Below are 16,721 nucleotides of genomic sequence, written 5' to 3'. Positions count from 1 at the left end.
CCTCCCATCCCATCCTTCCCATCCCTCCCATCCCATCCCTCCCATCCCATCCCTCCCATCCCATCCCTCCCATCCATTCCATCCCATTCCATCCCTCCCATGCCATCCTATCCCATCCATCCCATCCATCCCATCCCATCCATCCCATCCCTCCCATCCCATCCTATCCCATCTCACCCATCCCATCTCACCCATCCCATCTCATCCATCCACCCCATCCATCCCATCCATCCCATCTCATCCATCCCATCCCATCCGTCCTACCCATCCCATCCCATCCCACCCCCCTGCAGGGTGTCAGTCCCCATGGGAAGAGCCCCCCAGCACCCACAGCCTCTCTGGCACTGCTGCCTCCCAACCCAATCCCTCGTTACCTGCTCCTGGCACAGAATTCCCCATGTTTTGGGTCTTTAGGAGCTGGAAACCAGAGGTTTTCACCCCCCTGAGGTGCCATCTCCTCGGGCTTGGTGGCACTCAGGGCTGCCCCTCCAGAAATACACCTTTTTCTCCCCAAAAACACACCCCGGGGGGGGTGCTGAGCAGCTCCCAGGTTGTTCCAGTTTCTATCAACCAGCCTGTAAAAAAACCCAAAATAATCATTGTCTGTCCAGGGTGGCAAAAAAGTCACAGAAATATTGCTTTGTCAGGAGAAAATCAACAGAAAAACTCCTAAAGTGCCCCTGGCATTGGGAAAAGGGGGAAGTGTGTGTGTCCAACCTGTGCTTGTTTGTCTGCAACTCCTGGTTGTGAAACTGGGTTACCTTCCTGCCAGGACCTCCCTCACCAGGACTCATCCTCAGAGGGAGTTTTACATTTGAAATCCTGGGCTTTCACAAACTTAAGAGAGTTGTCAAATAAGCCCTGAAGTTTTGGAAGTGGCACCATCATCATCCCGTGGGGAATTCACACTGGGAGGTGGTTGGGTTTGATTTGAAGTTGCAACTGGGAGAAAAGCTTCTGGATTTCACCAGGGTTTTTGGTGTGGGCACGTTTAGTTAAAATGAGAGTGCTCAAAAGCAGCTAAATGCTGATTTTTTCCCCTCTCCTTCCTCAGTTGCCCATGGGATGGGCTTCAGGATTTTGATAGATGTCACACCAGGCAGCTGGGGGGGGTTATTTCTTCAAGGATCCTGGGAAAAAAACCAGCTTCTGGAGGAGGTGTTCCCTGTGAATGTCTCTATTTTTCCCATTTATTAAAGCTAGAATCTGTTGGGAGAAGGAAACAGCAGCAGCAATGGCCTGAAATGGTGGGGTTTGAGGCATCGAGTTTCTTAAGCTTCCTTCCCTCTTATTTTCAGATCAAAAATGTTCAAAACAGGAAGCTTGACTTGCACCTTTTATTTTGTAAGACTTTTCCTTGCTGAGCCTTGGTTGATACGACTGAGCCCTGGGGGGGGGGAGGGGTGTTTGTTGTTAAAATACCTTAAACTCTGTGAATTCAGCATCACTTGTAGCTCTTGTTTGAAGGTGAATTTGGCATTTAAAGGGGGTAAAAGTTGCCTCCCTTTTTTCTTTCCTACCAGCCATGGCAATGACAGGCCCAACTCCATGTTCTTCCATGAGCAACCACACCAAGGAGAGAGTGACCATGACCAAGGTGACCCTGGAAAACTTCTACAGCAACCTCATTGCACAGCATGAAGAAAGAGAGATGAGGTAGAAATCTTCCTTGATGCTTTTCCGAGCTGGTTAAGAGCCCCAAAAAATACCTATTTACTGCCTTTAGTTTGCTGGAGCTAAAGCAAAAAATTGACCATCTTTGAGGTTCTGAAGTTCTGGGATGGGCACATGGATGGGCATGAACATCCAGAGGCAGCTGCTGGGTTTCTGAATCCAGTGGTAGTTTGTGCTGGAGGAGTTTTTATGAGTTCCTTTTGAAAAGAATTCAAGATGCTTGCAAATGCAAAAGTGTTACTCAGTTAAAAATAAATAATAATATTTGATTATTTGACTAAACAGAATTAACTTTTGGATGTGCTTGGGATGATTCAGGTACAGTCCTGAAGGAGAGAGATTTACAGGTGTTTATCCTCTTGTGTTACCTCTTCACATTTGATGCCCCAGGTTTTAATATTGACAACTCATTTCAGGCATCACAGGATCATTCTGGTTGGAAAAGAACTTTAAAATCATCCAGTCCAACCATTAACCCAACTCTGCTGAGTCCAGTACTTAAACCATGTCCCTCAGCACCACATCTACACATCTCTGAGACACCTCCAGGGATAGGGACTCAACCCCCTCCCTGGGCAGCCTGGGCCAGTTTTTAATAACTTTCAGTGAAGACATTTTTTCTGATATCCAACCCAAACCTCCCCTGGTGCAACTTAAGCCCATTTCCTCTTGTCCTGTTGCTTGTTTCTTGGGAGAAGAGACCAACTCCCACTTCACTCCAGCCTCCTCTCAGGCAGTTGCAGGGAGTGAGGAGGTCTCCTCTCGGCCTCCTTTTCTCCAGACTAAACCACCCCAGTTTTTCAGATGCTCCTCCTTGTGCTCCAGGCCCTTCAGCAGCTTCGTTGCCCTTCTCTGGTCTCGTTCCTGTAAAGATTCAGTTTGGAATATAAGGTGTGATCCAGGCAGCTGAGAAAGGAGGATCATCTCAGGGGCAGGGAGAGATTTCTGTAAGGACTGTCACTTAATTCTGACTCCTCCTTTGTGGCTAAGCTGAACCTGTGGCAGCTCTTCAAAGGTATTGGTCAAAATCATAGAATCAGAGGGGTTGGAAGGGACCTCTGAAGATCAAGCCCAACCCCCCTGCTGCAGCAGGAACACCCAGGGCAGGTCACACAGGAACGTGTCCAGGTGGGGTTGGAATGTCTCCAGAGAAGGAGACTCCACAGCCTCTCTGGGCAGCCTGGCCCAGGGCTCCATCACCCTCACAGGGAAGAAGTTTCTCCTCACATTGAGGTGGAACTTCCTGTGTTGTCACTTGGTGCTGTTTCCCCTCGTCCTGCCACAGGCACCACTGAACAGACACTGGCCCATCCCTGACACCCACCCTGCAGACATTCATAGTCATTCATCAGGTCCCCTCTTGGTCTTCCCTTCTCAAGACTAACCAGCCCCAGGTCTCTCAGCCTTTCCTCACCAGACAGATGTTCCAGTCCCTTCATTATCCTTGTAGCCTCCATTGGACTCTCTCCAGCATCTCCTGTCCCTCCTGAACTGGGGAATCCAGAACTGGACACAACCCTCCAGATGTGATCTCACCAGGGCAGGGTAGAGGGGGAGGAGAACCTCCCTGGGCCTGCTGGCCACACTTCTTATCATCTATAAAATCTAACAAGTGATTTCCCTTCAAACTGTGGTTTTAACTTTGCCTGGAACCCTCTAATGAGCTGAATATCCACAAGTTGTAACGTGGGGATTTCTGATCTTCTCCCAACTTGCCACGTCCCTCTCACCAGAATTTTCAGCCAAGGTTCAGTGCTTGTTCACTTGCAGATTTGCTGCCCCAAAAACCTCCCTGGGTCCAAGAGAAATGCCTGTTAAACTGCAACAACTGCAGAAATGAAGAAGCAATTTAGAAAGAACTACTAACTCCCATCCATATTTGCTTCAAATGAGCAGTGAGAGATGCAGGGCTAATCCACATGAAAACCAGGATGGATTTCATTCCATGTTTTCTCTTGCTTTTTATTACAAGTGCTATTATCCCCTCCCAAAACCTCAATGACAGGGTTTTTTTTTTCTGCTTGGGATCAAGACTATATCTGCACAAACAGACTGGACTTGACAAGTGTTTTTCTTTTTAACAATAGATGTGCCTGTGGATGTGCAATTTGGAGCTTAAATGGTGGTTATAAAATGTACACTAAGCCCAGACAGGACTTGTTAAGGAGATTTGGGGGAATTTAAGCATCTCTGGGTGGTGCTGAGCTGGTGAATTCTGTGTGTTGTAGGGGTTGTGTTTGGAGTCAGTGCTTTGAGGGTGAGATGGGATGGTTGGGCAAGGCTCCTGGGTACTTAAAGAAGGGCAAAGCAATTAAAAAAGTGCCTGAATGTGGCATCATAGGATCATGGCATCATGGGAACATAGAATGCCAGGTTAGAAGTGACCTCAAGGATCATCTGGTCCAACCTTTCTAGGTTCTACTAGAGCTTTTATGACATGGTCCAGCATCCTGGAAGCAATAACTCCAACTATTACCACGTGGCAGCAGCTCCCTGGTGGCACAGGAGGCAGGAGGAGAAGCTCACCAAGTATGATTTACCCAAAGAGAAGCATTTTTTAGTACATTTGGAGTGTTCTACTAAAAATCACACCTGTGGAGAGGAAAAAAAAATAATCCCCTAGAACACCAATCCCAGTTCAACCAGTTACTGTGATCAGTGTTGGGGACACATTCCCAGAGGGTGACCATGACAAATGTCCCCTGAAACCCTCTTCTGAAGGTTTTTTTTTCCCTTTCTTTGCTCCCATTTTGTACTAGGGCTGTAAACCAGATCTGATCCTTTCAGAATGTCTTACAGGCATGGATCCTCTTCCCAAATATTTTAAGTATCTCAGGCATTAGGAAATAGACCAAATATTTTCATTTTGCACTGGATGAATCTGAGATGCAGAGAAATGACAACACAGGCTCATAAAGATGCTCAGAGAGCCAGTTCTCCCTGGAATAAATGAGATTTTGGTGCTGAAATATTGATGATGGCCTTAAGTGACTCACCCAACTACCAGAGAGAGAGCCAAGAATTGAACCCAGATCTCCTCAATCCATGTTTGTATACAACAAAACCAGAATGGAGTAAGATGTGAAACTCAGGGCAGGTTCATATTGTCAAAAATGGGAGAGGAGAAGGCTAGAATGGTGAAGCTGTAATACAGAACTATTCTAAATTCATGTTTAATTCTCCCTTTTATCTCATGGACACTGTTATTTGCTGGCCTTACATCCTCCAGAGCAAGCACAGACCAGAGGTGTTGGGCATGTGCATGGGATTAAGAAACAAATTAAAGATACAACCTTTTTTTTCCTCTTCATTTGTCTCTGCTATAGACAAAAGAAGCTGGAACAAATGATGGAAGAAGAAGGCTTAAAAGATGAAGAGGTAATGAAGATGGGAAAACTACCTTGATGGTTAAAGCCATACAAGTGATTTTCTTTTAATAGAATCATGATGGGTTTGAGTTGGAAGGGACCTTCAAGATCATCCAGTTCCAACCCCCCTGCATGGGCAGGGACACCTCCCACCAGCCCAGGCTGCTCCAAGCCCCATCCAACCTGCCCTTCAACACTGCCAGGGATGGGGCAGCCACAGCTTCCCTGGGCAACCTGGGCCAGGCTCTCACCACCCTCACACCAAAGAATTCCCTCCTCATCTCCAACCTCAATCTCCCTCTTCCACTTTTCATCCATCCCCCTCATCCCATCCCTCCCTGCCCTTGTCCCAAGTCCCTCCCCAGCTTTCCTGGAGCCCCTTCAGGCACTGGAAGCTGCTCTAAGGTCTCCCTGGAGCCTTCTCTTCTCCAGGCTGAACACCCCAACTCTTCCAGCCTGGCTCCAGAGCAGAGCTGCTCCAGCCCTCCCATCATCTCCTTCCCTCCTCTATTTTATAAACAGACATCAGGCATCTCTGCTTGGAGCTGTTGTGATTGATCCCTGAGGAGCCCACCTGCAGAATTCTCACTGTGGTTTATTTCTTCTCCCTTGAACTCTAGAAGAGAATCAGGAGGTCAGCACATGCACAAAAGGAAACTGAGTTTCTTCGCCTGAAGAGAACAAGGTTGGGTTTGGAAGACTTTGAGTCTTTAAAAGTAATAGGCAGAGGAGCATTTGGAGAGGTAAGTCCAGACAAGGTGACTAAATGTTTTTTTAAATGGCAGTGGCATTGGTTACAGACCTGCAGAGTTGACACAAATGAAGGATAAATGTTGTAATTATTGCAGATTGATTGGTTGGGTTTTTTAGCTTGTTACTTGTATCTGTCTTCATGTGCAATAAACACTAGTTTAAAACCATGGGCAGGGACACCTCCCACTAGATCAGGAGCTCCAGAGCCCCCACCTGGAGAACTGTGTCCTGTTCTGGAGCCCCCAACATAAGGAGGACGTGGAGCTCCTGGAGAGAGTCCAGAGGAGCCACAGAGATGCTGGGAGGGCTGGAGCAGCTCTGCTCTGGAGCCAGGCTGGGAGAGTTGGAGTGTTCAGCCTGGAGAAGAGAAGGCTCCAGGGAGACCTTAGAGCAGCTTCCAGTGCCTGAAGGGGCTCCAGGAAAGCTGGGGAGGGGCTTGGGACAAGGGCAGGGAGGGATGGGATGAAGGGGATGGATGAAAAGTGGGAGAGGGAGATTGAGGTTGGAGATGAGGAGGGAATTCTTTGGTGTGAGGGTGGTGAGAGCCTGGCCGAGGTTGCCCAGGGAAGCTGTGGCTGCCCCATCCCTGGCAGTGTTGAAGGGCCGGTTGGATGGGGCTTGGAGCAACGTGGGCTGGTGGGAGGTGTCCCTGCCCATGCAGGGGGCTGGGGCTGGATGATCTTGAATGTCCCTTCCAACCCAAAGTGCTCTATGAATGCTGTTAAAAAGGTCTCACTGAGCAAGCCCAACACAAGGGCATCATTGTGCTTCTGTCACTTTAGCTGGGACCTCCTGGGGCTGGCCTGCTGGGCAAGGGAGAGCTGCAGGGCAGTTGTCTCTCCTGGTGGCCTTCTTTGGAGAAAGTGGCTTTGGACCTTCTGCTGTGGGTGTGTGATTGCTCAGCCTGGCCTCTCTGATAAAGTGATTCCATCTCATAGAATGAACAGAACTTGTTGCCCATCACTGTGCAGGGTGTCATGTTTTGTTTTTTATAACCTGATGTGATTTCACAGAGTCCCAGAGTGGTGAGGATGGGAAGTGACCTCTGGAGATCATCCAGTCCAACCCCCTGCTAGAGCAGGATCCCCTAGAGCAGATCCCACAGGAACAGGTCCAAGCTGGTTCCATTTCATTAAATGGAAGCCAAGGGCTGGATACCCAAACTTGTCCAGAGTTGTGATGAAGGTGTGTTTGACTGAAGTTCTTGCATCTTCCCCAGGTGAGACTTGTCCAGAAGAAGGACACGGGCCATGTTTATGCCATGAAAATCCTAAGGAAAGCTGATATGCTTGAAAAAGAGCAGGTGAGGAGCCACCTCAGGTAGCAGTGTCACCATCCATGGCTTGGGGAGGTCATTGAGATGTGTAGAGAGGAGAGGACCATCCCTACTCTGAGTTTATTAGCTAAAATAGGATGGTTTCCCCCTTTTAATGGAGAAAACAGGTCAGAAAAATGCATGTAATGAAACATAACTTGTAATTAATCACATGTGTGTGTCTCCAGGTTGGCCACATCCGTGCAGAGAGGGACATCCTAGTGGAGGCAGACAGCTTGTGGGTGGTGAAGATGTTCTACAGCTTTCAGGACAAGCTAAACCTCTACCTTATCATGGAGTTCCTGCCTGGAGGTAACTATCTGAGATCAACAAAAAACCTGCTTTCCTCTTGTTGGTGGATTTCTAACTTCTAAATGTAGTTTGGGATCAGGTTGTGGTGCTGGCTGGGACTTCCTGGGGGCATTGAAAAGCTTTCAGGGGTTGGGGCAGGCTCCAGGTGACTGCTTGGGCCTTCTCACTGCAGATGGTTGAATCTTGTCCTTGATTCTCTGCTAGTTATTACTCTTGGGATCTGGAGACCCATCACACACCCAGCTGTTGATTTTCTGACCTTTTGCTTTTAGCTGGGTTGGAGCAACAGCAACTTGTAGGGACCTTTTCAGCCTGGAGAAGAGAAGGCTCCAGGGAGACCTTAGAGCAGCTCCCAGTGCCTGAAGGGGCTCCAGGAAAGCTGGGGAGGGACTTGGGACAAGGGCAGGGAGGGATGGGATGAGGGGGATGGATGAAAAGTGGAAGAGGAAGATGGAGGTTGGAGATGAGGAGGGAATTCTTTGGTGTGAGGGTGGTGAGAGCCTGGCCCAGGTTGCCCAGGGAAGCTGTGGCTGCCCCATCCCTGGCAGTGTTGAAGGGCAGGTTGGATGGGGCTTGGAGCAGCCTGGGCTGGTGGGAGGTGTCCCTGCCCATGGCAGGGGGTTGGGACTGGATGGTCTTGAAGGTCCCACCAGCCCAAACCAGTTTTGGATTCTATGATTAAACATCTTAATTCTTTGCAAACGCCTTCACAATGAGAGTGGAATGAGTGTGTTTGTATTTACCTTTGCAATTTGTGGGGTGGCTTCTAGGTGACATGATGACTCTGTTGATGAAAAAAGACACTCTCACAGAAGAAGAGACACAGTTCTACATAGCAGAGACTGTGCTGGCCATTGATTCCATCCACCAGCTGGGTTTTATCCATCGAGACATAAAACCAGACAACCTTCTCCTGGACAGCAAGGTGTGTAATCACCTGGGGAGGAGCAAAAATAGGTCTTTTAATTTTGAATATTGCCCTGAAGGAGGGTTGACAGTTGTGAAGGAAGATGGTGCTTCTTTCTTAGCCTTGTTCCTTCTAGTTTTGAGGGCATATTTGTCATATTGCTGGGGGGAAGAAACCAACCAAGGCAAGAATGAGCTCTCCACCTCCAGCTGGATTCATACCTTGCTTAGGAATTCTCCTCTGACAGTTGTCTCAGCTATTTTGGGTCATTTCAGCTGCAATTTAAAACACATTTTCAGTTCTCCCCTTCTTGGTGAAATATGTTTGTTCTTTTTGGTCTCACATCTGCTACTCTCCCCCCTGCCAGCTCTTGGGTAGAAGGTCATATCAGAAGTGATGGATGGAGGTGCTAATTAATGAGACTGGGAACTAAGATACCATCTGCCTCCTAACTGGGATGTGTTCAGGAAGGCTGGTCAGGCTGCCTGGTTGCTTCTAGATGGTTAGTGGAGGCAGTTGGTAGAAGCCTTGGTTGGTTCACTGTCCTCATGTTGCTTGGTACAAGTTTACTTAAGATTTAGCTTGTTTGCCCACAGTAAATAATACTTCTTTACCACTAACCAGCTGCTGGTGCCCTGCTGGAATTACTGGTGCCATCCAGCCTGCACCAAATATCATTCCAGTTAGGACTTTGGAAAGTGTGGCTGGTTGAGATGCACCCCTAGAGATGACACACAGTGGGTGTGGCTGCATGTTATCCACCAGGATGGATCCAATCCATGAATTTAAGGTGTTTCTCCTTCTCTGTTGGGGATCAACACCCAACCCAGGGAGTGCAGCTCCCCCTGGAGATGTTGGCTCTCACCCTGAAGAGCTCAGGAGAGGTTTTGGGCAGTAAATAACTTCCTCTGTGCAGCAGTGATGCAATTAGTGAAGTAGTGATGCGGTAGTGATGCAGTAGTGAAGCATTAACAGCTTGATTCTATTTACACATCCAGTCTTGGGCTGAAACAAGGAATGCAAAAAAGAGGGCATCTCTTCTCCAGAATAAAAGGAGGGGCAGAAGTAGAAAACTTCACTTGCTGGGATTATCTTCTCTTTCTCTTTGTTTCTAGGGCCACGTGAAGCTCTCAGACTTTGGTCTGTGCACTGGGCTCAAGAAAGCCCACAGAACAGAGTTCTACAGGAACTTGAACCACAGTCTTCCTAGTGATTTCAGTAAGTGATTTGGCTTCAGGGGGGGAGGGGTATCTATGCAATTTCACCCCTCAGTGTGAGGTTAAAAGGCTGCAGAAGGGGGTTCTAAAAAATCCACCTTGCACCGTGAGGTGTGATGCTGATTTTCTGCAGCCTCAAAATCATTGTAGTTACTTTAATGTACATAAACAGCTTCATTTCCAAAAGTTTGAAGCAGGCTCTGTTGGAGCCTCTCTTTGCATGTGTTAACAAACCTTGAATGAAAACTTCAGGGGGATTTGGGAGGTACTAAATGTGTTATTTCAATGAGGAAGTGAGCAGGGTCTCTGAATACTCAGTTGTTTTCTCCAGGGGAATAATTTGGATCATGGAGTTCAAAATAAAAACCCCTGCAAGTGTGAATTGCTAATGAAAGGTTGTAGAAAAGTTTATCAATGTTAAAAGTTGCTGGTAGGTTGAGGGTATTGACAGATGTGTCTTATCTTCAGTGAGGTGATGAAGGTGCCCCCACATCCCTGGTGATAAAATCACCTGTCCAGGCCCTGGCTGCCTTTTTTTGATGTCATCAAAGAGATTTTTAGTGTAATGATCATGGGGTAAAGGTGTATGTGGGGTGACCAGTCAGTCCCATGTATTCCAATCTCCTTTAGCTTTCCAGAACATGAATTCCAAAAGGAAAGCAGAGACTTGGAAGAGGAACAGGAGGCAGTTGGTAAGTGTGTTTCACCCGCTTGGAAGTGGAAATGACATGAACCCATCTCAAAGTTCTGAGCAAGGCTGAAGGAACAAGATTCATGCTTTTTCTCTTAAAAGGAGGAATGACTTTAGTTTGTCCTTCATCCATCTAGTGAACAGCTGGTGACACATGTGCCTGGTAGTGCTGTCAAAATGATCTGCACTGATGTCTGGTGCCTCCCAGCTAAAACTTAACAGTTCTTGGCACTCTCAAAGGGCTAATGACCCATTCCAAGGTGTCCAGAGACAGTGGAACCCTTCCAGATTTCCCTGCTGGTACTTTAAGACTCCTTCCCATCAACATGTTGATTTTGTCTCTACATACCTTGGAATAAATGCTTTAAACAACTTTGTTCAAGGATCTTAAAGGACAATCTGGTGTGTTCCTCAAAATAACCATTGTTGCATAAGTTCCCACTTCCATATGGGGCAGTTTTCTCTAAAGATACACAACTGGTGGTGTTTGTTCTAGGCTTTTTCTACTGTGGGTACTCCAGATTACATTGCTCCTGAAGTGTTCATGCAGACTGGGTACAACAAGCTTTGTGACTGGTGGTCACTCGGGGTCATCATGTACGAGATGTTGATTGGTAAGAAAGGGGCAGTGCACGAGTTCTGAGCAGGGTGGTGGGGTGGGACATGGTGAGCCTGGGGCCAGGTTCTCACAGCACCTGTTCCTTGCATGGTTTGTGAGGTTTCATAGAATCCCAGACTGGTTTGGGTTGGAAAGGACCTTAAAGCTCATCTAGATCCAACCCCCTGCATGGGCAGGGACACCTCCCACCAGCCCAGGCTGCTCCAAGCCCCATCCAACCTGCCCTTCAACACTGCCAGGGATGGGGCAGCCACAGCTTCCCTGGGCAACCTGGGCCAGGCTCTCACCACCCTCACACCAAAGAATTCCCTCCTCATCTCCAACCTCCATCTCCCTCTCCCACTTTTCATCCATCCCCCTCATCCCATCCCTCCCTGCCCTTGTCCCAAGTCCCTCCCCAGTTTTCCTGGAGCCCCTTCAGGCACTGGAAGCTGCTCTAAGGTCTCCCTGGAGCCTTCTCTTCTCCAGGCTGAACACCCCAACTCTCCCAGCCTGTCTCCATAGGAGAGGTTTATTCTGGTGCACCTTAGACTACAGGAACTACTTTTCCTTTCCACAAGGTTGTATTTGTCTCTCTTTTCAGGTTACCCCCCCTTCTGTTCTGAGACTCCACAAGAAACCTACAAGAAAGTCATGAACTGGAAAGAGACCCTGACATTTCCTCCCGAAGTTCCAATATCTGATAAAGCAAAGGATCTCATTTTAAGGTGCCAACCATATGGCTCATATATTTCTAATTTTCTGGTCTTGCCAACTGTGCTGTCTCCCTCCCATGGGCTGTTTCACATGCAAGAAACCTGATGCTTGTGCCATCCACACGCTGTTGTGCACACGCATCAAGTGCTCAACTCCCTGCTCAAATACATTTGTCTCTGAGAGGTGATTTAGTGGAGCCCTGAGTGAACTACACTGAAAAGGAGCTCCCGTGTTTATGTGCTGCTAGTCTGGCAGAATGTGGATGTTTCTGCTCTTTATTTTGTCTTGTGAGCTTATTGTGGGAACAAATTCATCTTTCTGTCAGAGCTGGCTTCTTAAAACAGCAGTGGTTTTGTCTTTGTATGCACTGGAGCACAGAAATGGATCCCAGTGCATGATGCCTCCTGCTCTTGATTTACCTTTTTCAATCACCTGTCTGTTCTCAGGGCAGAAATATAAATGTCTAACTCTTTAGGCTTTATATGTTCTGCTCTAGGCTGGTCCTGAAATAAAATGGACACATGATCCTGGTGTGAAGGAATTTCACATCTTAATTGTAGCATTTGACATGACATTCCTGAGCATAAAGTTTGTGTGTTGGTTTTGCAGTGGGAGTTCTTGACCTCCTCCCTGTATGTGCTAAGGAACTGGAGTAGTACCAGTCCAGAAAGCTGTTCCATTTCTGGATGGAATGCTTTCCTTTTCATTCTTCCTTCATTTTCATTCTTCCTTCCATCCCAGATTTTGCTGTGAATGGGAGCACAGAATTGGTGCATCTGGTGTGGAGGAAATAAAGAGTAACCCATTCTTTGAAGGGGTTGATTGGGAACATATCAGGTAAGAGGCTTTGCAGAAAAGGAAGCTGCTCTCCCCTAGGGCCTGTTTCAAGCTGGTCCTGTTCAACAGCAGGGAGCAGCTTGACTGGCATGTAGCATATCCAGGTGTGGGTGAGAGGATGTTGTTCCTGATCTGAAGCTTGCTAAGGTGGAGGTACCTTCAGTCATGGATTCTCTTAGGAAATGGGAAGTGGCTGAATCTCTGTTTTCTTCTGCCTTGGAAATGTTGATGCTGAAACTGCTCTTCTTGGCAGAGAGAGACCTGCTGCAATTTCCATAGAGATTAAAAGCATTGATGATACCTCAAACTTTGATGAATTCCCAGAATCTGATATCCTGAAGCCAACAGGTAAATGCTTTGATCCTGCATGTAAACATTCCTTCCTTTTCTCCAGGAGAATCATGTAACTTTTCTGTTCCTCAGAAAGCATCTTGCTTAGATGCTTGGGTTGTTACCATGATCAAATGGTTGGCTTGTGGTGCAGGGGTGTGGGAGCTCTGGTTTGGGTTTCAGGAGATGGGATGCAGACTGGTGAGTGATGCAGGAGCTGTTTGAGGAAGGGCACCTCTGAGGAAGGGTTTCTCCAAGAAACAGCAGAGCTCCCAGAATCACAGAATCCCAGCATGGGAGGGGGGGGTTGGAAAGAACCTCTGGAGATCATCTAGTCCAATCCCCCTGCTAGAGCAGGATCCCCTGGAGCAGATCCCACAGGAACACATCCAGGTGGGTTTGGGATGTCTCCAGGGATGGAGACTCCACAGCCTCCCTGGGCAGCCTGTCCCAGGACTCTGCCACCCTCAGAGTAAAGAAGTATTTTCTTATATTCAGGTTAAACCTCCTGTGCTCCAGTTTGTGCCCAGTGCCCCTTGTCCTGTCACTGGGCCTGTGAGCTCAACCCTGTGAGTTGCCCCTGGAACTGGCTAATCCTTGCTGCCAGCTCTAACCCATGGTTTAGGGGTTGGGAGGGGACAGAAGGGGGACAACAGATTTTGGTGTAAATCTCTAAAGGATCCTTGCATTTATGTGTCAAAACACATTCACACATTTGCTCCATGAGGTTGAAGACCCAACTTGAATTCCTTGATTTACAGTTCTTCTTCCTTATAGTCCTTCTTCCTTTTGCTCCAGTGTTTTCTATGAAAAGAAACTGCAGTTTCAAGGGATAATTTTCTTTTTCCTCTTGTCTTAACCAGTGGCAACAAGCAACCACCCAGAGACTGACTACAAGAACAAAGACTGGGTTTTTATTAATTACACCTACAAGCGTTTCGAAGGCCTGACAGCCCGAGGAGCAATTCCATCCTACATGAAAGCAGGAAAGTAATCCTTCCTTTTCCTGGGACAACTTCTGAGCCATGGAATTCTGTTCCTGTACCTTGGATTTACACCCATAAAAGAACTGTTTTGTGTTGTTTGTTTTTTTTTTTTTAAAGAAAACTTGAGGGCTAGCAGCTCTTGGAGAAGACTTGAGGACCCTGTTTTGTTACACACCCTGGTTGTTACTGAGAATTGTTTTTCTTCTGCACCATGGAAGAATCCCAGCAGTTGTTTGCATCATCTCTGCTCCAAGCACCTTTTGCTGCTTGAGGAGCAAGAGTTTTTCTTTTTCACTTCTTTGCCAGATTGTACAGTCCACCCAGAGAGGAGAGCAAACCTTCCCTTGGACATTGCAAAGCAGGTGGTGTTGATATGGACTGTTCTGCCAGTCCTTGCATTCAGTGACAAAACTCCAGCTGCCAATTCCCAGCACTGCTCTCCCAGTGACTAAGGACTTGGGAAACAAAGCAATAATTAAAGCTTGAGATAAAACAGCTCTCCAGTAAATGAGTAGAAGGACACCATTTGTATTGCCTTAACCCTTAGTTTGTAGTGCAGGTTTTTATAATGCTCCTTGGAAGCCTCTTGAAGAGCATTTCTCAACCCTGGCACCGTGGCCTCCAGTTGCAGTGCACTTTACTTTTGGTACCAAGACCCTCAAGCCATGGAATATTTTGTTTCTAACTTCCAAAATTGTGCAACACTTTTTCTTCTCTAGCCAGTGACAGGAGAGACGGGGCCACTTCCTCCAGCAGCAACAGTTCCCAGTTGCTGTATGAAAGGGATGAACGATGCAGGGGATAAAAAAAACTACAGCTGGTGGATCTGAAATGAAGAGCAGAGAGGGAGGAAAATGCTTTTCACCTGATCCTTGCTGAGCATCTTGTGTCCAGTCAGCTGGGAGGCTTTCCTTTCCTGCTGCTGCCATCTCTTGGCCACTTGGAACATCTGCTGCATCTTCATCCATTTGAAGATGAAACCATCTTTGGTGGCCTTTTTCCTCTTGGTTTTGAGCAGAACAGGCTCAGATTCTCCCGTGGACTTTGCTGATAGAGGCCTCCTTGGCTGTTCCTTGCAAAGCTCCTCTTGCTGTTGGGGCTGAACCATCTGTCCCTGTGGTCTTCCAAAGAGATGGGGTCTCAGGGGGTCACTTTTGGGGCAGTGCAGCCCACCATGGCCACCCTTTGATGATTGCCTCAGAGAATTTCTACAAGTACAAGCAGCTGTGCTGAGGATGCTCTCCAGGAGAGCCCCAAAGTGCCTTTCCTTGCCTAAGCAGCTCTCAGAACTTGGCTGCATTTTGGGAGGGAAGACCCTGCCTGGGTTGAAGCTTTTTGGTGAATTCCTTTTTATAATCATGAGCTCCACTTTGCACCTTGTCTGTAGTTCACTCAGCACTTCCAGGGGCAGGTGGCATGAACCACTGAAGCTGCCTGGTACCAGTCTTGAATTTCCAATTAGTTTGGTTTAAAAATAAACGTACTGAGGTTTCTAAAACTTCCCCATTGGAACTGGCTTGGATTCTTGCAAACTTTTATTGGTGCTCAACACTAGCTCCCTAGCCCAGACAAGGAAAAAAAAACTGTTTAGCAGCTTTCAGTGTTTCAAAGGAAGGCTTTGAGTTAAGATTTAGTCCTAACTTTCTAGATTAGGAAAGAAAAGAGTTTGTAGTGAACCTTCTTTTTTTTTAATAGGTGCTTTTAGGGAATTTTTGCCTAGGTTTTGAATGGAGTGCCATCATGGAGGACTGATTGGGGGGATTGAAAATACCTTCAATAGCTAAAAGTGGGTGGCAGCTCATTGGCATCCTCTCCCTCCCCACCCCTGGGGCTTTTTCTGTGTGTCCTAAGGAGTTTCATTCCCTGCCAGCAGCAGTTTAGGTGTCTGGTAGATCCTACAAAGCTGAAATGCAACAATAGCCTTAATGTGGTCAGTAGGGCTGATGAATAAGGGCTAATTGAAGTAATGATTTCTAGGGTCAGGCTTTTTACCAGCTAGTCAGTCTTACCACCTTCTGCTCCCTTTTTTATGAAGGACTGATCCCAACTTCTCAAATTGCTCCATCTCCTTATCTTGCAGTTTCTTTTAGCCATTTGAAAATGTTGCCTTATAAACCACTGGAAAAGGAAGAAGTGTAAATACCAAAAAGTGTTTTTAAATTCCTAACAGCTTAGTTACTGCCTTAAAATTTAATTAAAAAAAAAGAATAATTAAATGAAAATTCCTTAAAGCTGCTGTGAATTAGGAATAAATGATTTTGAGTAGCTGCATGATTGGCCCTTTACTAAAAGGGACTGGCATTTTTCTTTCTAAATACCAAAGATGAAGAAGCTCAACAATTGTAACATTGTGGTAACCTGCTGTGAAAACAAACAACTCTATAGAATAATATCTATTGTGCATTTTTAGTGTTTCAAGGTCTCCTGAATCCTCAGATTGTTTATAAGGGAAAGGTGAAGTTTTTTCAAAGGCACAAGGAGCAGTTGGGTACCTCATTCCTGTTGTCTTTCAGGAGAAGTTGGATGTCATTGAATACAGTCCTCCTGGGGACACCTTTCCAGCTGTAGGTTGTGTGTGTCACACTCACTGCTTCCTCTTACAGTTGTTGACCAACACTAGGAGAAAAAAATCCAGTGTCTTCTTTCCAGGATCCACACTTCTCTGCTAAGAGAGGAAGAGTTTTGTCTGCCTGGTCCACCCCCCAGCTTAGCCAAACATTTTTCTTAGCTTGTGTATTCAGGTCATATATATCATTGAAGCTTTTTTTTTTAAGCTGCAAACAGTTGCTGGACTTGTAGGAATCATTTCCAGTGGATCTGAACATGAGTTATGCTGTCAGTTCCTCTCTGGATCATGCCTAGCACAAAACTCTGCACTATGTGTTTCTTATCACTGTGCCCTGACTCTGCCTTAACCTGCAAGTTGAAAAAGTGTTCTGTAAATATTGACAAGCTGTTGAAAATTGCACTGTAAAAAAAAGAAATGGGCAGGTGTAGTGTGTGTGTGTGTGTGTGT

General features: G+C 46.8%; 1 protein-coding gene across 1 annotated transcript; it reads left to right on the top strand.

The window, feature by feature from the left end:
• The first annotated feature begins 1,525 nt into the window (after nucleotides 1–1,525).
• On the top strand, nucleotides 1,526–13,713 carry STK38 (serine/threonine kinase 38). The gene is made up of 13 exons (XM_010001387.1): nucleotides 1,526–1,656; nucleotides 5,001–5,052; nucleotides 5,663–5,785; nucleotides 7,015–7,098; nucleotides 7,299–7,422; nucleotides 8,193–8,347; nucleotides 9,445–9,547; nucleotides 10,177–10,238; nucleotides 10,734–10,851; nucleotides 11,440–11,563; nucleotides 12,294–12,389; nucleotides 12,643–12,737; nucleotides 13,604–13,713. The coding sequence occupies exons 1-13, from the start codon at nucleotides 1,526–1,528 to the stop codon at nucleotides 13,711–13,713; spliced, it is 1,377 nt and encodes a 458-aa protein (XP_009999689.1).
• The last annotated feature ends 3,008 nt before the right edge of the window (nucleotides 13,714–16,721 follow it).

This window comes from Chaetura pelagica, unplaced genomic scaffold, assembly GCF_000747805.2.
Source record: "Chaetura pelagica isolate M959 unplaced genomic scaffold, ChaPel_1.0 scaffold507, whole genome shotgun sequence".
NCBI lineage: Eukaryota > Metazoa > Chordata > Aves > Apodiformes > Apodidae > Chaetura > Chaetura pelagica.
Note: the sequence above shows the minus strand (reverse complement) of the source record. Positions and strands in the feature narration are given on the sequence as shown.